General features: G+C 44.4%; 1 protein-coding gene across 2 annotated transcripts in view; it reads right to left on the minus strand.

Annotated features, from left to right (window-relative positions):
• The window catches only part of RUVBL1 (RuvB like AAA ATPase 1), a 42,625-nt gene that overhangs the window by 12,882 nt on the left and 5,760 nt on the right, over nt 1–23,983 (minus strand). For both annotated transcript variants that reach the window (XM_003906912.5, XM_009181373.4), the window contains exons 3-8: nt 18,661–18,793; nt 10,706–10,857; nt 7,493–7,582; nt 6,530–6,679; nt 4,716–4,779; nt 3,130–3,328 (exon numbers count right to left, since the gene is read on the minus strand). In XM_003906912.5, the coding sequence (XP_003906961.1) occupies nt 3,130–3,328; nt 4,716–4,779; nt 6,530–6,679; nt 7,493–7,582; nt 10,706–10,857; nt 18,661–18,793 (788 nt within the window). The remainder of the gene's footprint in view (nt 1–3,129; nt 3,329–4,715; nt 4,780–6,529; nt 6,680–7,492; nt 7,583–10,705; nt 10,858–18,660; nt 18,794–23,983) is intronic.

The following is a 23,983-nucleotide window of genomic DNA, read 5'->3' on the forward strand; positions in this document are numbered from 1 at the left end:
GCTTCTTCTAGAACGGCTCCCACATCAGCTGTCCACAGGGAGAGGTGACCTAAAGGATTTGGGGGCTGCTTGTCAAGGTCAGGAGGGGCTATAAAGAGGCTTCATGCCTTTCTGGGTTCTCAAGAGATCTCTGAGGCCAAGCCATGTCCACAGGGCAGACCAGGCAGGGGCATGAAATCAGCTTCCAAGAGGGCAATACTCTAGGACTGGCCTGGGTGACAACTTTGCACTCACTTTTTCTACTCTTCACATAATTCTGCAAAAAAGGTGCTGATATTCCCATTTCCTGATGAGGATGGTAAGATTCAGAGAGGTCAAGGAACTCGCCTGGGTCATGAGCTTCCACATGACTCCAATGCCTGTAATTTTTCCATGTGGGAACCAGGCTAGTGCTGGAATTCATGCTCCATAAAACACAACAGCCATCAGAGAGTGGGCTCACTTCTGAGGCTCAATCCACAAAGGTCATTTACACAGGGAGGGGTGAGCAGCAAGAAGCTGAGAAGGAGCGTACACCACCTGGAAAAGAACACTCCTAGAGGCTGCATTTTCACAGCAGTCTGTTGTCAGCATTCAACAGTTTCCCACTACCATCTCCAGGCAGCACCCCATCAAAGCTCCATCCCCGCTCACAGCCCAGGGGCCACTGGGAAGCAGTGTGGGAGAGCAGTGAGAGCATGGAGTTTGGATCCAGATGTTCCTCTGGGCTCAGGTTCCAGTGGCAACACTTTCTAGCCTATGGCCTGGGCAGGTAACCTCCCATTTGAGTCTGGAGATAACCTCAGCTGCTCACAGGGTTGTCAGGGTGTCCTGGGAGGACATGAGATGGCCCATGTAGAGCGCTCTGGATAGTTTCTGACACACAGGAAGCCCTCAGTTAGTCACCTCCCTTCCCCCTTCCTTTCCTTGAGAGCTCTAGAGAGCAGATGTGAGTCTCGTGGGTAAGGAAGCCCTGTAGTTCCCCTCTAGGGGTGGAGTCTGTGGGAAGCACGTCAGATGGCTATTATTGTTGGCTATTACTTTTTTCATCACCATGTTGACATTATTATCACCACTACAACAAATTTCCTATTAGAACACAGTGCCAAAATTCTCTTTCAGAGCAAACAACCGAATCTGGGTTGCTTGAACCGACCTGCCTAAAGATCCATGCTCCGAGCGCCTTTCTTCCACTTGGGTAACTGCAGTCTGGCAAGGAGTCTCCACAACCTCTAGCAGCCCTTGATCAAATCAGCCCAGATGGGGCTGGGGTCAAATCTCCCAGGTTTCAAGCTGACCAGAGCTTTGTCTCCACTGAGCAGGTTCTGAGATCAAGGCCACCTTTGTGTGCACCTTAGTCCTGAGTGGGATGGGACTGAGAGACCTTACTTCTGGGGGTGAGAGATGCCAGGCTCTGTAGGCATCTGCTGGGCTGGATTCCCTACTGTGGAGGGAGGGAAGCCTATTAGCAGAGCTCCCCAGCAGGGGGCACCATCTATCCAAGGCTGAGCCCTTTGACCAGCTGCACTGTCAGGCTTCAGCCTGGCCTGGCCAAGGCTAAGAAAGTCCAGCCAGCCACAGGCATGCCAGGCATACCAGGCAGAAGGCCCACATGCATCTGTCTCCAGAAGCTGCCCAGGTAGCCAGCCATGCTGGATCTGGCATACACTTTCTCTCCAAGACTTAGGAAGCACTTATGACAGTGGTCTTGTCCAGAGAGCATCATGGACGGGGATTCAGAGTAGCTGCAAGATGTTGCCACATGGACTTGAATCATGCATTCGATTCCTAATTGCAAGTGAAAGAAACCACATGAGTGGGAAGGCCTGTTGCTATACTGCAGTGCTCACAGCACTACAGAACCCCCTCTGTGGGGCCTACCCAGAGCCAGCAACACCAGAGTTTGCATGTTTTTTTTTTTTTAATTATTTTTAGAGATGGGGTCTCGCTGTTGCCCAGGTGGGAGTGCAACAGCTATTCACAGGTGCAATCATTGCACACTACAGCCTTAAACTTCCAGCCTCAAGCCATCTTCCTGCCTCAGCCTCCCTAAGAGTACACTACAGGAGTGTACCACTGTGCCCAGCTTGGACAGTCTTAATAATAAAGCTTCTCTATTAAGAGCAAACTAAAATCTTAGATAGGGCCCACCATCATTCAGAGCTGAGTTAGGTAAATCACCAGTTTTGATTTCAAACTCAGTTTGGCTCCAGCTGTATCCTGAGATACTCATGGGCCACAGGGTGTCTTTCCAACTCCCACCGCCTCCACTGCCCTGAGCATGCAGCCTCAGGGACTTTGTCCGCACACTACTCTATTGCAGGCTTGAAAAGAGGCCCCTCATTACCCACCTTTGTGCCCCAAGCACTGCAGGGACCAGGCACTAATGTTTAAACAGGATGACAGAAAACCAAAAGAGTAATAAAACTACCAGGTACTGGGAATACTGACACTGGGCTTGAGAGATGGGAAAATGGGATGTTCTCTAGGACCACGAGCCTGGAGAGTGCTTAGGAGAAAAAGCAACCCCAGGAAGGTCCCTGACCCAGCTTTGGGCCAATCTTGGCAGGATGAGCACCATAGGAACACTTGTCTTCAGGGGTCAACATCTGCCCTGCCCAAAGGCAGCCAAAGGGATGGGAAGGAGTGGAGCGGGGGGATGGAAAGAACCAGTGTGGTTCAGAGGTCTGGGATAGAAAGAAAATGCTGGTTTTGTTATCAGAAGGAGCTGGGTTCTTATCCTGTCTTTTTGATGAGGGACAAGTTATGATTCCAGTTTCCTTACTTGAAAAATGATGTCAATAATGCCTACCTCTCAGAGTGCAGGTGAAGACTGAAGACGTTCATGTGTATAATGTCATCAAAGGCTAGCCCTGTCTGATCTCACCTTTGTGACGCCAACTGAATGACCAGATTGTAGTATCACACCCCAGAGATCACATGGGAGACCCTCATCATGAGTGAAAGGGCAGCTGCTGCCTTTGGTGACTAGGGAAATGAGACCAGAGGCAAGCCACTTGGCACGTTTTCCTTCAAAAACAACGTGACCTCCCCTCATCCCCATCCCACCTCGTGGGGTTTAGCGAGATCCTGAGGAACAAACGAGCCCAGCTGGAAGGTAAAAAAGCCTTGTGGCTGCAGCCATCCTACCTGATGACACAGTTGCCTCGGTTGGATGCAAAGATGACGATGGGGGCGATAGAAGACTCCAGAGCGCGGTGCAGGTAGGTGAAGCACTCAATGTCCAGCATGTGGACCTCATCAACAAACAGCACACCCGGGACCAGCTCAGCAATGCCCTGGTCGATGTACTTGTTCACCACCTTATTAATCTCCCCTCGAAGTTTGTCTAGGAGATGCAAGGATCAGCAGGCAAGGTCAGCACAGGGCTGGGAGAGACTATCGCCTTTTCTCCTCCACCTGAATTCAATCCAAACCCACGCTGGGAGCCTAGTTTTCCTACTAGCTATGTGATCCCTGACAGGGTGTGTCCCCCCACTCCAGGCTTCAGTGTCATCATCTGAACACAGTGATAATCACACCTAAAGGTCACAAAATTGGCAGCCTCCCCCAAAAGATGTGTTTGGTTAAATGTAAAAAGGTAGCACGGGTGTTCTGCATGGGAATCCCTTCACAGCACATGCTCACTGCTGTCACACTCCCTACCATGCCTTATCACCTCCCACACACCCAGTGTAGCTCTGTCTGATCTGGGAGACACAGGAGTTTAGGAGCCCTGAGTGAAATGAGTTTTCACATGCAAATTTTCCTATTCTATACTCAGTAAATGACCCTTTCTTTTGGTCCCATACAACAATGCTTAGGTTAATTAACTTTCAATCAAGTGCCTGGAATAAGGAAGTGGGTGCTTTTAGAATCCTGAGCAGAAACCTTCGAGGAATGAAAGGCTCTGAAGAAAGGCCCAATCTCAGAGCTCCTAGAGGGATGAGTCTCTCAAAAGTTACATAACCCAGCTAAGGTCTCAGTGCTCATTTTCCAAACCAGCTCCTGTGTTATTGACAGGAGGGAGCAGCTCACAAACAGAAAACTGGAAGATCTGAGACAGCGTCTTCCACCAACGGCACGAGGCCGGGACTGTCCGAAGAGGATGCACACTGAAAATCATGTGAAAAGAAAGAAACTGCTCCTGACAACTCAAACAGAAAGGTCTCAGATTGCTGCCCTGGCTAAAACTTTAAAGATAATATTTGCTTTAATGTTTAACTAACATCTTAAAGTGACGAAATTGTAGGTGGAATTAGAAAAAAACAGCAACAGGAAAGCTGGGAAGAGCCGCAGGGTAAAATAAAGGTTCACAGGAGAGCAGCAGCAGTGTCCCCTGTGGAGCTCTAGGAAGAGCCCACGAACTGGGCAGGGCAGTGTGTGGAGCTGGTCTGTGAAGCTGCCCAGTGTTCTACTAGGGAGGGGCTGACAGCACCAAGGCTCCAGAGTCTGTGCTCGGGCAGAGCTGGGCGAAATAAATCCACATTTCTGGGGCCTCATAGGGACCAGAAACTGTGACTGCAGTGGGGCAGAGACCACACAGTGTGCTTGCTGTATGGCTGCCTAAATAATGCCAGAGACTAAGGCTAGAGTCAAGCTCTGAACTATGAGGAAGAAGGAACTGTTCTGAGGCATTTTCTCAGGGCGGATGTGCTCACAGAGCCACAAGGGCATCTCAGAATGTAGGGCCCTCCACCCTGCCCCTTGCTCGCAGGCCACGCTGGTTCTCCTACCTGTGATTTCTGTCTTCTTTGGCTTCATTAGCTGGCCCATCATGGACAGGATATCTTGTCCCCCCTGCATAAGAGAAGACTTAGAGTCAGTGCTGCTTTGTAAGGTGACTACAGAAGCCTCATCCCCCTGCATCCCACTCATCAACTCAACATGGGATCCTGAGGTAAGGAGACCCCTCCTCAAAAGCCTGAGGAGCTTCTAAACACAGAGGAATTTTTAGAGGTTCCCCTGACCTGTAAGAATCAAACAAAATCCTTTCATGGTAAGTATAAGCTCCGTGGGGCCTGCCCAGCCTCCTTCTCCAGCCCTATCTTTTTCCAATCCCTTGTTCCTTGATTAGCCACATGAGACTACCAGCCCTGCCCTGGACACCCGCAAGCTCTTTTATGACTCAATGCTTTTAAGTCTATTCCATCTGCCAGGAATGCCATTCTCCTTCCTAGGAAGTTCCCAGTCATTAAAGTTCAAGTCAAATGCCCTCTAGGGGGCATCTGACCCTAACCAGACTCATGACTTCCTCCCAATGTTTCTGTGCCTTTGGGGACACACGGACTACAAGAGTAGGTATAAAGAGTAAGTATAAATATACCATGATTATACTGCTGTGCCTCCTCTCACTAGATTTGACCACAGGCTTGCATCAGCCTAGTCCTTACTTAACCTGGAGCTACTCAGTCTATGGGCCCCTCCCTGTGGAATGGCTGACTCCATAACAGGTTCACCACTCACCTGCATCCTCCTATGGGCTCCTAAGAGTGCAGTCAGCAAGAGGAAGAGGCTGGTGTTTGGTCATTTGTTCAGCATTTAGTGATCACCTGTTAGTTACCAGGCCCTGAGACACAGAGGGGCTCACTAAATGCTGAATAGCTAAAGGCAGCAAATGTTTCCTGTCTGGTCCTCAAAACTGCCTTGCCAGGTAGGAGAAAACTCAAAATCAGAACCCTAAACCACAGAAAACCCAGAGACCCAAAGTGACAAATTAACCAAGCTAGTCAGTGATGGAGCAACACAGTTCCTGACTTCTGACTCCCAGCCCAACACTCTTCTCAGGTCAAGGGCTCCCAGGAGTTCAGTTTGCGGATGGCCACTTCACCAACCGAGGGGACCTGTTGGTCCAAAATAAGTCTTCAGTAATCTCTTGACCAAAGCTCCAAGGAACAAAACACCCACGGATCAAATTTCAAGTCAGAAAACAAACTATTCCCTAATAGTGAAGAGGTCTTTTTTAGGATGAAGAGGAAACCAAACTGCAAGACCATCACAAGAAACAGTGGTGTCTTGTTTCTTTTAATCACATATTTCCTACAAATGCTGTAAAGTGATAACATCCTTTCCTACATTTTACTAGTCAAGGCATAAGTATCCATCTGCATGAGAAGCAGACAACAGTACCAGCTCAAAGCTAAAACACTGTGGCTTTTGCTAAGCAGGGGGAAAGAAAGAGCTTTGTCAGGCTTTCTGAAATCCTGTAACGGGCTCACAGAACACTCCTGCCCTCCTGCCATTAACACCCAGAGAATCCCAGGCGTGAGCCCACTGCTGGAGTAAAGCCATGGAGGAAGCTGGCTAGCTCAGGGCCAGAGGCTTGGCTGGGATAAGAAACAATACACATGAAATCATCTGTGACTAGAGCATTTGAATGGGAACAAAGGAGTCCCTCGTAGCTCATGTCGATGTTAATTGCTGAACATTACAGATAGAAAAGGACCGTCTGCCTCAAGAAAGGCAGCAAGACTCTGACAATTCATTCTCAGACCTCCACGCACATACAAAAGGGCTAGTGTGCCAGGTCACTCAGGCATTGAGGCAGTACCTGCGGCCGTGCATTAGCCACATCCAAGTCATGCAAGGTCACATCTTGGATGATTTCTTTCTTTTTGTGCACATCCCCTTTTGGCAAGGGGACATACTCTTCAGCTTCAAGGTCGAATTCTGTGGCATAGGTATCACACCTGCCCTGCCTCTGCAAAAAGAGAGAAAAATGAGTGCCTGGTGAGTTTTCACTGCCAAGTCCCCAAATGGCACAGGGCTAAGTGAGATAAAGGTCTCAGTTCCCACTGCAGGCCTGACAGCCTACTTGACAAACTCCAAATATGCCCCACTCCCTTGCTGCCAAGAGAAGGGAGTTATCTGCTCATCACTGGGCTCCAAAAACTGGGTTGAAAAACACCTGATACTTTCTCCCAAAATCCTTTTTCCCTTCTTTCTTTTAACTGTATGCAATTCCTGATAAAGGGCAAATCCAGTAGATTAACTGGAGGCGGAGGAGCTGCTCAGACTCTTTTGTAGGTGAGTGATTTATTGTTGATATGAAGTATTATGCCCATCCATTAAACAGTGAGGAACACTGTACAGGACCCTGAAAATCAGATAGAAAAGAATGCCAACGAATGCAGCGTTCCTTCCCACATGCATATATCTTGGGAAGAAAATACCAAAGAGATAAAAGGAAGATTAAATACACTGCACATTTCAATTTGAAAATGACTAAAGTTGTTTTGGTTTCTCACCCTGTCCTCCCCCTCTGAACAGGTTTTAGTATTTTTTCTAACAGACTGCCTGTTTTAATCGTGAGAAGGTTAAAGAATGAAGATAAAAGGAAGGCAAACTTTATTATACATAAAGAGCCACTAGTTGACCTTCTATCAGCCTCATAACAGACACCAGCCCCTCCCCACACACCCCATACCCTCTGAAGAAAACAACTCCCTTGTCACGTAGGTATTCTCATGGCAAACAAATCAGGGACAATGCTGTGTCCCAAGGAAGGCATTACCTTCACAGCCCCACTGTTGGCTTCTATGTAAATCACATCTCCAGCCTCTACTCGCTCTTTCTGCAAACTTTCAAAAATGCTGGGGTCCAGCTAAAAAAAAAAAATGTAAATCAGAAGTGTAATACGTATTCCATTTCCTTCAGATACCATGTAAGGTACCTTTTCGTAAGGGATCTGAGGTAGCTAGCAAGTGCATGGAGAAAGGCTGTTCTGCATGTGCATGTATACTGGGACCTGCAGGAATGTGGATGCATGAGTACCACACAAGAGACTGGCTCGGGGACTAAGCACATCAGGGAGAGAATAGGGGGGCCAGCATACCTGCATCCCTGTGTAACAAGCATGAGAGGGACACATGGGACACCTACTCTTCTCTTTCCCTTGATTCCAAAGGCTGTAAACTGGCAGCAGCGTTTTTATAAGGATGGTCCTGGCTGCCCTGAGATGGGTGGGCCCGGCCCCCACTGTCCACAGGACCACAGGCCCTATCACCCCCTTGAGATCATCATCCCTGCTTCACTCCTTCATTTGCCTCACCTCAGGTGGGGTGGAACTTTCTGCAACTGAAGTACCTGCCAGCACCTGCTTATCAATCTCAAGGCTGGCATCTTGCAGGGCCTATGATTTTGGATAAGGTTCTCAGTTCTAAGTTTCCTCATCTATTGCACCCTGGTGCAATCACAGATGTATATAGTAATTCAAAGAAACGCATAAATGAGAATATTTCCCAAGCCTTTTGATTCACATCCCAGTGTTTGTGCCCTTGGGTCTGCCTGCTTGTATCTCCAGGAAAGGAAATAAGCAGATTTGGGGAACTGTTGCTTTTCTCCAGATTCTGGTGACCCTCAGTGATTAACATTCTAGGACAGTTGCCTTTGTAAGGATTCTGTAGTTAAACATAAGTTTCTCGAGGTCTTCATGGAGAGCTATGTGATATAATGTAACTATGGTGGAAAAAAACTTGGGCTTTGCCCCAAACAAAATTAAAAAGTAACAACCCAGGGCTTGGTGAAAGAAGCCAGATACAAAAAAAGACATACACTGTATGTTCCATTCATATGAAATGTCCAAAAGAAGGCAACCAAAAGTAGATTAGTAGTTGCCGAGGTCTATAATTGGAATGGGGAATGACTGTAAATGAGCAGGAGGATTCTTCTTGGGGCGATGAAAATGTTCTGAAATTAAGATTGTGGTGATTGTACAACTGTGAAAATACATTAAAATTCCTGAAATTGTATACTTAAAATGGGTGAGTTTTATTTAAAATGCTATCTCAATAAAGCTTTTAAAAAACTACCACCACAGCAGCAAACCCAGGGCTCTGCCTCTCCTTGGCTGGCTGGGGACAGCAGCCCCTGGCAGAACTGCTGTGAGCCTGCGCGCCTAAGGACAAAAGTGGGTGAGGCCCTCAGGTAAGGCCTGGCACGAAGGGGTTAGGAGTACTAACGGCATTCTCATTGCGAGGACTCAGAAGACTCCTTCAGACTTGAATATCCACCAAGTATTTGAGCACCTTCTATCCAAACATCTTGCACATATTCTAAAAGTACCTAAAAGTATTCATTTTGGAAGAAAAATTTCATCTTCTCCTCTACATTATTTTTGTAAAGAAGCTGTACAAAGCAGCGTTACAAATAGCTGAAATTTAAACTGTATGCCTTATTTTATCTGTCCTACATTGCAGAATATACTTCTTTTTTGCCTCAAGCATTTTTATACCGGTTAATTTCCCAAATGAATTGACTGAAGATGTAATTACTGGAAAGGTGGCAGATGCTACTGAGAAATCTAATTAATTCAGAATGGAAGTGACAAGGGGTAGGTATAAAAGAGATATTTGCAGAGGCAAGCTCCTGAGATTGAAACCCTGTTAGGAAAAAGAAAAATGGCCCTTTGAAGAAGTGACATTTTTATGATCTCCATAAAGCAGTGACCAAGAAACAACCTTAGAGAATCAAAGAACCATAAAATCGTAGAACAGAATAAAGATGGAGAAATTATATGGTCAATTTCCTGCAGTTTATAGATGAGAAAACTGAGTCCCAGAGAGCTCAACTGACTTCCAAAGGTCACACAGCAAGCTGGTGGGCAGACGGCACAACAGTTAGGGCTCAGAGGGTCAGCTCTGCCACCTGACTGGCTGGATGATCCCAGGATAACCATGTAACCTCTTTATGAGCCTTCATCTGTAACACGAGGGAAATTATACACACACACACACACAAATATATATACATATAAAGTTATGAATGACAATAAATGAAATGTTTGTTGAAGCACTTAGTCCAAGGCCTGGCACATACAATATAAATGAGAGCTACAATGATAATATTTATTAATAATAATAAGGCAAAGCCTAAAATCTGGACTGTTTCATTTCTCCAAGTGAAGGCTCTCACGATAACATTAACAGCTATCATTCATTAGGTAACTCGGTGCCACACCCAAAGCCATAACCCTGAAAGACAGGCAATTATTATTCCCATTCAACAGATAAAGAAACTACTATTCAGAGATTAATGCTACACAGTTGTAAGTTTACAAAGTCAGGGATTCCTTTAGGACTTAGACTCCAAAACTCATGCTCTTCCCCTAGAAACTCTACTGCCTCCATCCTAAAGACTTATAGGACAGGTGGCTGAGGAGTCTTCGAGGGCTATCCAGTGTCGCCATTCTGGCCTCTCCACAAAGCCCTGTACTGAGCAGAACCAGCCACTGAAGCGACCACAGGTTCCTGACACAAGCAACTGCAGTCAGGATTCTGCATGTGGCCCCTGGGAAGTCCATCCATCATCTTTATACAACTCTCATTTGATTACTCAGTGCTGTTTCTTTCTATGAGCATGGGCATTGGTAACTGGAAAAATTAAAGCCCAGGTTCAGACCCAGCCCAGCGTATTTGACACATGGTCATAATATGGGACATGCAATGGCAGAGGTAGTTTCTTGACTTAATCACACAGCTCACGTTTTAACATGAAGAGTTTCCTAGGAGTAAGTAAGTAAGAAAAGAACTATCTTCCTTGAGTTCTCCCATGTGCAAGCCCTGTGCTAGGTACTGCTTTATACACACAATATCCTCAACCAGTTCTGTCAGAAATCAACACTTGCAGTGCACAGGTCAGGACACCGGATGCAGAGAGGCTACAGCACCTGCCCAAAGCCACAGTGCTGGTAGGGTCAAGAGAAAAGAGGCCACAAACATGTACTCACTTTCAACTGTTTGGTTCCTTTGGCTGTTTTGAGTCCTATGATCACATGGCTAATGGTTTTGCCATATCCTCCCATGGGATTCTCTGTCTCACACGGAGTTAGCTCTGTGACTTCACCTTCATAAACTTCCTTGGTCTCCTTTATTCGCAGCCCTGGAAGAGGTGGCAGAGGGGTCATGGTGAGAAGCAGAATCTTTTCTCTCACACTGAGAGCCCAAAACTTCCATGTCACCAGAACTGACAAATCAACTTCAATAATGTACATACCAGGGGGTCATGATGGGTAAAAAGGCAATACAAACATATCAATGTAAATCAGAGGTACTATTAGAAATGCAACTTTTTTTTTTGAGACGGAGTCTTGCTCTGTCGCCCAGGCTGGAGTGCAATGGCGCGATCTCAACTCACTGCAACCTCCGCCTCCTGGGTTCACTCCATTCTCCTGCCTCAGCCTCCCAAGTAGCTGGGACTACAGGCGCCCGCCACAATGCCCGGCTAATTTTTTGTATTTTTAGTGGAGACGGGGTTTCCCCATGTTAGCCAGGATGGTCTCGATCTCCTGACCTTGTGATCCACCCGCCTCGGCCTCCCAAAGTGCTGGGATTACAGGTGTGAGCCACTGCGCCCGGCCTAGAAATGCAACTTTTTAAGGGAACTTTCTGGGTTCAAATCCAGAACTAGATAGACAAGTTATAATTCTCAAAATTGTCTGCTCCATTTCCAAGGGGGTGAAATTTACCTCTAGCCTTTAATCCAGTCTCTGAACCCACACCATTCTATTCCACCAGAACAGTGGCTATCAAAACTCCTATAGCCTTGTTTCCTGAATTTTTGACTCTCAAAGGAAATCTTAAAACCAATGGAATAACTCACTACACACCCTCTGACACTATCAAGCCTGAGCAGGACATAATAAAATAATTAGGTATCTATGTCAACAGTGGGTAACACTCGACCCTGCCAGGTGTTATGGCCTCTGGCTCACTGCGTACTCCAAGAAGAAATACCCAGCTGTCATGCATTATTTGCAATGTGTTGCTCTACAATTTTCTTTTTTTTCTTTTTCTTTTTTTTTTGAAATAGAGTCTTGGTCTGTCACCCAGGCTGGAGTGCAATGGTATGATCTTGGCTCACTGCAAGCTCCGCCTCCTGGGTTCAAGTGATTCTCCTGCTTCAGCCTCCCAAGTAGCTGGGATTACAGGCGTGCATCACCACATCTGGCTAATTTTTGGGTTTTTTTCTATACTTTTAGTAGAGACAGGGTTTCATCACGTTGGCCAGACTGGTCTTGAATTCCTGACCTCAGGTGATCCACCCATCTCGGCCTCCCAAAGTGCTGGGATTACAGGTGTGAGCTACCACGCCCAGTTGCTCTACAATTTTCTAAGTCCATAACACATTAGAATATTGCAAATAAAGGTAAATTTCTCTCCAAATTCTAAACATCATCCCCATTAGCTCTTTAATAAACATTTGTTCATTATCCAAGAATCGTTGTTAAATTAATTTTTAGAACATGATCTCTATGTTCATTACATGCTTTTGCATATAATGGCTCTGCTTCCTGAACCACTCTTTTAAGCTTAGGCAACTCCTCCTTGCAGACTCAGTTTAAAACTTATCCCCTCCCCCTTCACACATCCTTCTTCCTCATCCTCCAAATTGTCCCCATGGTGACCTGTGTTTCCACTGGCACAGCACCAGCACACGGCAATGCCGTAACTTGCAGACCTTGCCTATCCCTCTGTAGACTGCCCACACCTGAGCTGAGGGCCTAGCACATTGGCAGGTAGAGTGAATGGATGAATGAATGAAGTCACTAAGAGTGAAGAGGTTGTCATTAGGCAGACCACCTATTAGTAATACCCAAGAAACGAACCTACAGATACATTTACATGTTCTATATGGTAATGGCCTGAGAACTCTAAGGAGTCAGTCATGTAATGTTATAGCCTGTATCACCGTAACACCTTCAACCTCAGCACTAAAAGTCAGGCATAACTGAACTATACTGTTAGAAATCAAGACTACCATTAACTTGGGTAAGGAAGGATGGCAACCGGGAGTGGACATGAAGGGTACTTTGGAGTTCTGGCAACATTCCCTTTTTTTATTGGCTGCTGGTTTCATAGGTTTTTACTTTACAATAATCCACCAAGTTATGCATTTATGTTCTGCACATTTTTCGTACATATGCACAAAATTACCAAGTCTACTTTAAAAAAAAATTTAAGTAAATAATACCAGTGAGACCCAGTGAAGTAAGACCACTGATGGCCTAAGTTTAGGAAATACTACTCTAAACCTCTGCTGGAGCCTATGGTCATGGTTCTCAACCTTTAGGTCCACCTGAGGGGCCCCTATAATGAATCATGCCCTGGCTGTACCCAGACCACTTGCTTCCAAATCCCAGGGGATGGGCCCCTGCCATCACTATTAGTTTAAAACTCTGCCCTTGATTCCAAAGTACAGACACAGTTGAGATCCAGTTATCTAAAGAATAAATGAAAAACTATTCAACTTACAAATGTGGAAACATAAACTAGTTCTGACGGTAGGGTGGCATGATAAGGACTTGGTGTTCTCACCATTAAGCTACCTCTGTTCTGATATGGAAATATTCCAACGGCACTAAGAAACACTACCTATGGTGTCAGGTACACTCAGTAACTTCTCACTTTTAAATGTGGTCATTATCTTATCATTGGGCCGTTTGCCTTCTTTACCCCAGAAACCCAGTCAGGACAAAGACTCTCAGATATTAAAGTTAAGGAAAAGTTTTACTCTACCTTCATTCCATCTAATAGCCTATAAATGGAAGTTTTGGAATAGCCCCAAAAGAGAGGACTCATTTCATTTGTGCTTTACCAAATTCTTAGTTCCTGAACATCAATCTGAGACAAAAATTCTCCAAACAACATGAATATATCAGAACATTGTGGTAAACTTGGAAAATCCTGTACTTTAAAAGTGAACTTTGATTTTTTAAAAATCAAACCTTTTATATCCCACAGTGATAAATTCCTTCAAATGGAATGCTTACTTATATTTACTGTTAGATGAATGTGCCATGAAATTCCTCAAGGAGGGGAAGAAAGACATTCCCGTCTCTCACTAGCCCCCACATTTGTTTAGAAGTTGCTCTGTGCTGACAAGCAGGCGGGGGACGTGGGTGACGGACAATGAAACCTGCTGTTAGCCAGGAAAGGGGTTGAGCTGGCGCTGTCTCTGGCAACGACAACACAAATGACACAGGTTTCATCTGCTGGCTCAGGTTTCTAAATCCCTGACAGGGACCTTCATCACATCAAGGAAATAGCACAGACTCCCTGCTTTTTATTTCTGGTCAGCTTATTGCTTCCTCCCCACCCCCTCTCCCAACTTCACAGAATTCAAAGGCAGAGGAAGATGGGCAGGGTTCCTTTTTAAAGATAGTCAATGGTCTGCCTTTTTATTCTCTGGTAGGATCAAGAAATTTCTTTTCACCTTGCTGCCATCAAAAGAATGATACTGTCCCCTCCCCTCAAAAATGGCAAATTACAAAACAGATGCCAAGGAACTTATCTCTATTTTTCTGAATTTTAAAGCATTTGTTACCTTTAAGCAATGCAAACACATACATACACCCATGTGAAGACAGTTTTCACAGATTTTATCAATATCAGAAAAACATTTTTTAAGTAAATAGAACATTTAAAAAAAATACTCGGGGACCAGGCATGGTGGTTCACGCCTGTAATCCCAGCACTTTGGGAGGCCAAGGTAGGTGGATCATGTCAGCCCAGGAAACAGAGATTGCAGTGAGCCAAGATCGTGCCATGCACTCCAGCCTGGGTGATAGAGTGACACCTTGTCTCAATTAAAAAAAAAAAAGTACTCAGATATTTGAACTAGTTGTAACATCTTACTGTTCATCTCATCTTTATTATGAGTTAAATAAAATCATGGGCACATGTTTAAAAAAAAAAAATACTCAGAAGATTTTAAACCTTAAAGGAGTCCTGCAAATCATTTCCACTGCTATTCCAAATATAATGTAAAAATCTACAAAGTACACTGCATGTAATTACATGGGTTGAACCTTACAGATACAGACGCTGAGCTAAAGAAGCAAGACACAAGGAACACATAAAGTATGATTTAGATAAAGTTTTAAAAGGGCAAAATTAAGCCCCATGGTTTAGAAATACACACATGTGTGTACAAGGTTATGGTGATCACATAAACCATTCCCACACAATTATGGCACATTGTGAGTCCCACCTGGGAGAGGAAGGGGTTGTGACCAGGGAGGGACACATGTCTGAGGTGCTGGCCGTGCTCTATTCTTTCAGTGGTGACTGTATAAGCCTTTACTTCATAATTAATGTTTTACATACTTCTCCATAAGTCTATAATATCTCCGTTTAAAACAAGCACTGGGATGGGTGTAGTGACTCATTCCTGTAATCTCAGCACTCTGCCGGGCCAAGGCGAAAGGATTACTTGAGGCCAGGAGTTCAAGACCACCTGACACAGTGAGACTCCATCGCTACAAAAACAATTTTTTTTTTTTTTTTTTGAGAGGAGTCTTACTCTGCAGTCCAAGCTGGAGTGCAGTGGCGCAATATCACCTCACTACAACCACCGCTTCCTGAGCTCAAGCAGTTCTCGTGTCTCAGTCTTCCGATTTTTTTTTTTTGACAGAGGGTCTCACTGTTGCCTGCTGAAGTGCAGTGGTGTGATTTCAGCTCACTGCAGCCTCGACTTTCCAGGCTCAGGTGATTCTCCCACCTCAGCCTTCCCAGTAGCTGGGACTACAGGCACACGTCACCACACCCAGCTAATTTTTGTATTTTTTGTAGAGACGGAGTTTCACCATGTTCCCCAGGCTGGTCTCTAATGCCTGGGCTCAAGTAATCCGCCTGCCTTTGCCTCCCAAAGTGCTGAGATTACAGGAACCACCATGCCTGGCCTCTCTACGTAAATTTTTTTTTTTTTTTTTTGAGACAGAGCCTCTCTGCTGCCCAGGCTGGAGTGCAATGGCACAATCCTCCGCCTCCTGGGTTCAAGCAATTCTCCTGCCTCAGCCCCCCAAGTAGCTAGGATTACAGGCGTATGCCACTATGCCCCGTTAATTTTTTGTATTTTTAGTAGAGACGGGGTTTCACTATGTTGGCCGGCCTGGTCTCGAACTCCTGACCTCAGGTGATCACCGGCCTCGGCCTCCCAAAGTGTTGGGATTACAGGTGTGAGCTACTGCACTCGGCCTACATAAAAATTTAAAAAAATTAGCTGGGCATGGTGATGTACACCTGCAGTCCTAGCTACTCGGGAGGCTGGGGCAGGAGGATCTCTTGAGCCCAAGGAGTTGAGGCTGCAGGGAGCTATGGTTACACCACTGCACTTTAGCCTGGACAACAGAGTAAGATCCTGTCTCTAAAAAAAATTTAAAAAGAGACAAATGTTTTAAAAATAGATAAGTAAGATAGGCACCAAACCCAGGCGTGATGGTGTACACCTATAGCCCCAGCTACTTGGGAGGCTGAGGTGGAACAATCACTTGAGCCCAGGAGTTCAAGGCCAGCCTGGGAAACAGAGTGAGACCATGGCATGGCACTAAAACAAAATAAAATAATTAAAATAAGCACCAAAAAATCCAATATTTGATGGTAAAAATAATATATTTCCAGGCAGAAATACTTTGCAGTTTTAAAAATATTCAAATCACGGCACTGAGGAAGTGTTAAAATTATAAAATAAAAATAAATCTATTCTAAGTAACACAAAACTTAGCCACTGGACACAGTTCATAATCTCTCTGGTTAAGAAAAATAGTCACAAACTTCAATGCTTATGGGGACCTGGTCAGAGGGACCCGCTCAGCTCCGCCTTCTGTGGGAATGAAAGCTGCTTCAAGGAGGCAGAAATGAGCACTTTATGACACTTCCTTATTGCTAAATATTGACAACTAGTTCCAAATTTAGAAAAAATACTTCATAAACCAAACATAGCATATTTTTTAGCTAAAGACTTCTGTTTTCAGCTGAGCACGGTGGCTCATGCCTGTAATCCCAGCACTCTGGGAGGCCGAGGCAGGCAAATCATGAGGTCAGGAAATCAAGACCATCCTGGCCAACACAGTGAAACCCCATCTCTACTAAAAATACAAAAAGTAGCTGGGTGTGATGGCACGTGCCTGTAATTCCAGCTATTTGGGAGGCTGAGGCATGAGAATCGCTTGAACCCCGGAGGCGGAGGTTGCAGTGAGCTGAGATTACGCCACTGCACTCCAGCCTGGCGACAGACTCTCTAAAAAAAAAAGACCTCTGTTTTCTAACTGCTTCAAAGTCTACCCACTTTTCTCACTCACTCAGAACTTTCCTGAGCACCCACTATGTGCCAGGAACTGTGTTTACAGAGACAAACACTGACCACTGTATCCCCAGAAGACACTGAGTAAACACCCAACTGCTCCCTCCCATTCTTCCCCATCTCCAAAAATGGCCAAACCTGGGAATTTTCCTCGACTCCTCTCTTTCTTTCAGCCCCATATCTAACCCTTTAGGAAATTCTGTCAGCTCTACCATGCAAACACACCCAGAATCCAACCACTTTGCACTTCCACTGCCACCACCCTGGTCCGAGCCACTACTTTGTCCTGCTCAGACTCCTCTCTGTCCTCACCCCCCTTATTATCCACTCCCACTCTCACCCTAGCCGGAGGGGTCTGGTAAAAGCAAAACCAGAGCACAGGGATACCAGCACTCTCTAACTACTTCTCCTTTTGTTCAGTGTAAAATCCAAAGCCATAACCATGGCCTACAGTCCTACCTGATCTTACTCCGAAACTAAACTTCATCAGTCTTAAAGTTTCATCATTTCCTCAAAGTTTTCTGGTAAATTTCCTTCTTAAGAATACTTACTTTGGTTTGACAATGAAAGGGCCTGGAAACTGGTACAGGCAATCTGACTAGTGTTCATAACCCACGACTCAGCAGGTAAATTCTAGAAACATACTCGCACATGTGCACAAAGACACATAAAAGGATGTTTCTAGTAGCCTTGTTTTTAAGAGTAAAAGCTGAAAATAAATCTAAATGTTCAAAAAACAGAAATGGCTTAATAACTGGATTTTTATGCAACAGTTAAAAGAAATAAGCTATTTCTATAAGCAGATCTGAGGGAAACCAGGAATTGCCCAGTGCTGTACCAGCAGAAATAGGGCCAAAAGACTACCCCAGAAGTCCCAGCTAGCAAAAGGCAAAAATTCAAGACAGAAGCCATTTTCTTCTCACAGAAAATCTTCAGAGCAATGGCTCTAGAAATGAGACAGATGTCGGATCAAACTAGTTCTGCCATTTACTAACTGGGTCACTAGCAAGTTACTCTCACAACTTTCTGAGACTGTTTCTTCAAATGCGAAATGTAGATTGATAATCTCCCCTCAGGGGAGGGAAGGCCTGGCTCATCACTGGCACTTACTATGACAGCCTGAGGCCCTAAGAGTTTGGCGCCATAAGCCTCTAAGATCTGCCAGTCCCCATACAGTCTCCTCACTTTATGACAGGCCACAACTCTTCTGGCTCACCATCCAGGACCAGGGGTATTCTGGCCACATGGCACACAAAGATTCTGGCTTGAATCCAAAACCTTTTAAGTGGATAGTCATCTCTAATGGCAAAATAAGGCTTCCAGGAAAATATGACTCATTAAAAAAACACACTTTTAGACACATCTACTTATTGCATGAAGCCCAGGCTCACAGCTAGGGTCCATAGTTGCTCCAATTGCTAAGGCACTTCAATTAGAAAAGCTGGGGTTTTGTTTCATTTGAAAAATAATGCACTAAGTGCCAAAAGAAAAATAGCAGTGCCACGAATACCAGACATAAAGGCATCTTCACTGCAAAGAGGCTTCGGTGCACAGGCTTCAGGAAGTGAGACCAACTCCTCCCACAAATGTGACACTACTTACCAATGGCCCTGCGGAAGTTCTCCATCAGCACCTCTGTCTTCTTGATCTCAGTTGAGTAAACTTCACTCCCCACCATTGGGCAGAAGGGGACCTTACTACCCAGCTCCTGAGCAATAGCCAGAGCCAGAGCTGTCTACAGAAGAAAGCAACGGAAACACAGTTCACAGTCCTGAAAACATAAACAATTCACAAGCACATGCTACAGAACCACGAGGAACTAGGAACAGCATGTTTCACAAATGTTTGATGACTTTTGTGGACAGTCAATTTAAATCATAAATGGCATCTCTAATGTTCCCCATAATTACAAGCTATCAATCACTCAGACTTATCCAGCACAGGCCCAACTCCAAATGCCTCACATGATCCTCACAACCAGCCTATGATATAGACACTAGTATTCTCCCCATTTTATACATGAGAAACCGAGAGACATTAAATAACACAATGTAAGTACCATAATCTAGAAAATGGCAGTGCAGATTTAATCTCTGGCAGCAGGACTCCAAAGATCATGTCATAATTAGAAGAGTCTACTCTTCAGTATCCACAGGGATACCAAAATCCATGGATGTTCAAGTCCTGGTATAAAATGGCAGGGTATTTCCATATAACCTATGCACATCCTCCTGTTACTTTAAATCATCTCTAGATTACATACAATACCTAATAAAATATAAATGCTATGTAAATAATTATATTGTATTTTTAAGTATGCATTATTTTTATTATTGTATTTTTATCTTTTATTTTTTTTTCCTGAGTATTTTTGATTTGTGGTTGGCAGAATCTACACACATGGAACCCACAGATAGGAAGGGCGAACTTTATAGTCATCCAAAATTGTTCCCTCAATATCAATACGTGGCTCTGACCTAATTGCTCAGAATACACCACTGCATCTTTGAGATACCTGCTTTCCCTTTTTACAAATACAGAAAAACACCAATCTACAACCCATCAGAAATAATGAAGGAATGAATGAACTGATTGTTCATTTTATGTTATATAGCCCATAAAGAGTGAAGAAGGATATCTCAAGTAGGATTTTGAAGCTATGAGTTGGTCTTAACAAGTTACACTTAAACACGCCCTGTGATAAACTACAAATTGATTTTTGGTAAGATAATTACAGTTGACAAATGCTAAACAGAACCAGACTTCACAGGTGTATGGTCAAATGTCAAGTATGGCAAGCAAACGCTTTAAAGTTGGTACAGAACTGGGCAAGGCCATGGCCTTTGAATGCCATTTTCATCTTTCCTCATCTCTGAAACAGGAGCACAAGTAAGGCCAGCTCCCCAGGTATATGGGCTAAGAAAGAAAACAAGCTTGTTACTGAAGAACAAAGTGAAACTCTGAGACGGTGTCTTAAAATTAACAGTCAAGATTCCTCTCAGATTTTGTTTTCCATGCCCTGTTGTTGATAGTTTTGAGGTAGTAAGCTCTGGTGGAGAATCAGTATATAGCATAGTATAAAATGCACTAGCCAGGAACAGAAAGATTTAGTGCTGGTTCTGCCACTAATTTTCAGTATGACCTTGGGCAGTCGGCAAATCTCAGGTGCCCGATTTCCTCATCTGTCAAATGAAAGTACTAAAGTGCCATGCTAGATCACAAGTGGCAAACTCGTTGCTCACAGCCTGGTTCTGTTTGGCCTGCAGTCGCACGGTGACCTTCAGCAAGGCCAAGCACCAGGGGCTCATGGCAGCCGCGCCACAGCGCACCCAGCCACTTTCCTCATCCCCGCTGCCTGCCTCATTAGGCATCCGCACTTGTGAGCCCAAGGCTGACACCTTAAAAACTGGTATTCTTCTAAGAGCAAAGGAAAAAAATCTCTGGAATGTGAAAGGGCACAATGAGAGGAGCAGCACTCTAACAGCAGACTCCCTGTGGGGCCACAGGCTGGACAGGACCACCATCTAACTAAACTCCACCCCCTTCCCAGTCACTCCTCTTTCTCTTCCTTGTATCCCTGCCAGCCCCAATTCCCTACCCTCGGTTTTCAACTTCAAAGACAGTGACCACATCCAATTAAATGGCACTCTCCCTCCCTTTACCTAATACAGAAGAGATAAACATACTTCCATTAAAATATGATAAATACTTGGTTTAAAAAAAAAGCTTCACATGTGTCTCATTTCCTCCATTTAAAGGCTTCCAGAGGGAAAGTATATGACATGGCTACTATTCCTACACCTACTACAGAGTGCTGCGCAGACCTCATCGAATCTCCCCAACTAGCCTATGACCTTGATCATCTAGTCTGTACTTTATAGATTAAGAAACAAAACTCAAAAATTACCAACACACCCGAGGTCAAACCACAAGCAGCAGCACTAGGATGCAAACCCCAGTCTCCAAAGCCATTATTTTTTTGTACTCACCCCATGTGAGTGACAAGTGGCACAAAAAAAAGAGGTTTCCAAAAGAAGGTTGAAGAAATCTCTATTTTTCAATCTCATCTGAATATCTCCTTTTTCTAAAACCCAAACCCATTATTAACAGTGTGAGGTCCTCAAGAGTGGAAATGCATATGAACCATGCATTTGCATCTCTAAAATAAGCAGTATTCCTGCCTGTCACCCAGTTAAGTTGGCTAAACTTCGGGACCCTGCAGCAAACCGTTAAGCAGAAGTCACCAAATTCCTTCATACACATTGGAAGGGAGTGGACAAACTTATAAGGTAATACCACACCGAGCACTTCTCATATTCCCTGAGAGGAAAGCGATACAATATTACCAAAACAAATGAAGGACATATGCTTCTAGCAATATGGCACACTGGGTCCACTGAAAACCTCTCCTCTTACAAAACACGTGTGTCTCGTTTCCTCCGTTTAAAGGCTTCCAGAGAGAAAGTATATGACATGGCTACTATTCCTACACCTACTACAGAGTGCTGCATAGACCTGTTCATAGAATCGAATAAATAATAACATTCAGAGCAGTAAACCACTTGCCTTGAAAGTTCGGAGACTGTGGATACAGGAAAGCTCAGCAAGATATAGCACTTAGATAGAAACCCCTGAATAAAACCAGGACTGGGTGCGGTGGCTCACACCTGCAACCCCAGCACTTTGGGAGACCGAGGCAGGTGGATTGCTTGAGCCCAGGAGTTCAACACCAGCCTGGGCAACATGGCGATACCCTATCTCTACAAAAATAACAAAAATTAGCCAAGGCATGGTGGTGTGCACCTGTAGTCCCAGCTACTCAGGAGGCTGAGGTGGGAGGATCACCCCAACCCAAGAGGTAAAGACTGCAGTGAGCTGAGATCACTGCACTCCAGGCTGGGTAACAGACCACGGCACTCCAGCCTGGGTAACAGACCACTGCACTCCAGCCTGGGTGACAAAGTGAAACTGTCTCAAAAAACAAACAAACAAACAAACAAACGAAACCTTACAATTAAAAAAACAAACATAAAAAGAGGACTCTTGAAGGGCCACACATAAGTAGAAAAGGTGGGCCATAACAAAATACACCTGGGGGCCAGGCACGATGGCTCATGCCTGTAATCCCAGCACTTTGGGAGGCCTAGGCAGGTGGATCACCTAAGGTCAGGAGTTCGAGACCAGCCTGACCAACACGATGAAACCCCACCTCTACTAAAAATACAAAAATTAGCCAGGCACCTGTAATCCCAGCTACTCAGGAGGCTGAGGCAGGAGAATCGTTTGAACTCGGGAAGCAGAGGCTGCAGTGAGCCAAGATCACGCCACTGTACTCCAGCCTGGGCAAGAGAGCGAGACTTCATCTCAAAAAAAAAAAAAAAAAAAAAAAGAAGGAAAGAAAGAAAAGACATTATAACAATTCATGCAGTGTGTAACCTTTGATTGCATTTTGATATTCTGGTGTTTTTCAAAAAGCCGAAAACTGAAACAACTTGGAAAGATGTTTTCTAATTTCTATCATCTATATTTTCTTTTCATTAAAACCATTTAACTTCGTTGTCTTTGAAAGCACATTTGTTAACTGCTCATGGAATCATATGATGAGCTGCCAGACTCCTTCATCTTTGTGATTTCTCTACCGCAGTTGATATGGTTACCTACTCCTTTCTTTAAAGGTTCTCCTTCCTTGGTTCCTGAGACACTATTCTCTGCCTGGCTCTGCTCCTCATTTTTAAAAAATTAATTAATTTAATTTTTAATTGACAAAAATTGGGGGAATATAATAGCATTAGCAAGGTGGGTCTGATGATGGCATCCTGGTCATGTAGGAAGACATCCTTACAACTTACTTTCAAGTGGTTCAGAAATAAACTAGAGAAAAAGCCAATGTCACAAAATATTTATAACTGGCTATCTAGTTATAGGGTATAAAGGGGCTCATCACACTATTCTTTCAACTTTTTTGTAGGTTCCAAACTTTTCAAAATGAAAAGGAAAAAAATACTCAACAGACTGGATTAATCAGTCACTTAATCACAGCTTAAGAGACAATTAGACCGAAACAAAGATCTAAAAGAAATTACCCATAATTTGGCAGAGTCAAAAAGGTAACAAATATGAGAGGCCAAAAGACAAAGAGGCCAAAACAAGAAGCTCTAGTCCAGGGTTTCTCAGCTTGGGTCTATGATGTTTATGGCCAGATAATTCCTTATTATGGAAACTGCTCTGTGCACTGTAAGATGTTTAGTAGCATCCCTGGCCTCCACCCACTAGATGACAGTAGCACCCCCAACCAAGTTGTGAGAACCAAAAATGTCTGCAGACATTGTCAAAGGCCCCTGGAAAGGCAAAATTGCCCCAGGTTGAAAACCACTGCAATCTTAACCTCATCTCACTGGAGTTCCAGAAGGAGACAACAACGAGAATGAGGAAAGGCAATGGCTGAAGAGATTAACGCTGACATTTTTTTTTTTTTAAGACGGAGTCTTGCTCTATCACCCAGACTAGAGTGCAATGGCGCGATCTTGGCTCCTTGCAACCTCCGCCTCCTGGGTTCAAGCGATTCTCCTAAGGCTGACAATTTTCCAGAATTGAGCAGAGACATAATACTCAGATTCAGGAAGCATAATTAGCATTAAGCAGGATAAACAAAAATTAATCCACTCTGAATATCATAGTGAAACATCAAAACCAAAAACATCTCAAAAACATGCAGAAAGAAGAGTCAAAACCCTCAAAATTAGACTTCTCAAAAACAACAGAAGCCAAAGGAGCAAATAACATTGAGAGAGAAGTACTGTGAAATAGCACAGAAGAAAATATCTGTCAACTGAATTATACAGCCAACATAACTCTTTTTCAAAACAAGGGTAACATAATGAACGCAAACCTGAGAGACTTTCCACCAACAAACTTCTAGAAGGAA

The sequence above is a fragment of the Papio anubis genome, chromosome 2 (assembly GCF_008728515.1).
Source record: "Papio anubis isolate 15944 chromosome 2, Panubis1.0, whole genome shotgun sequence".
NCBI classification, from domain to species: Eukaryota; Metazoa; Chordata; class Mammalia; order Primates; family Cercopithecidae; genus Papio; species Papio anubis.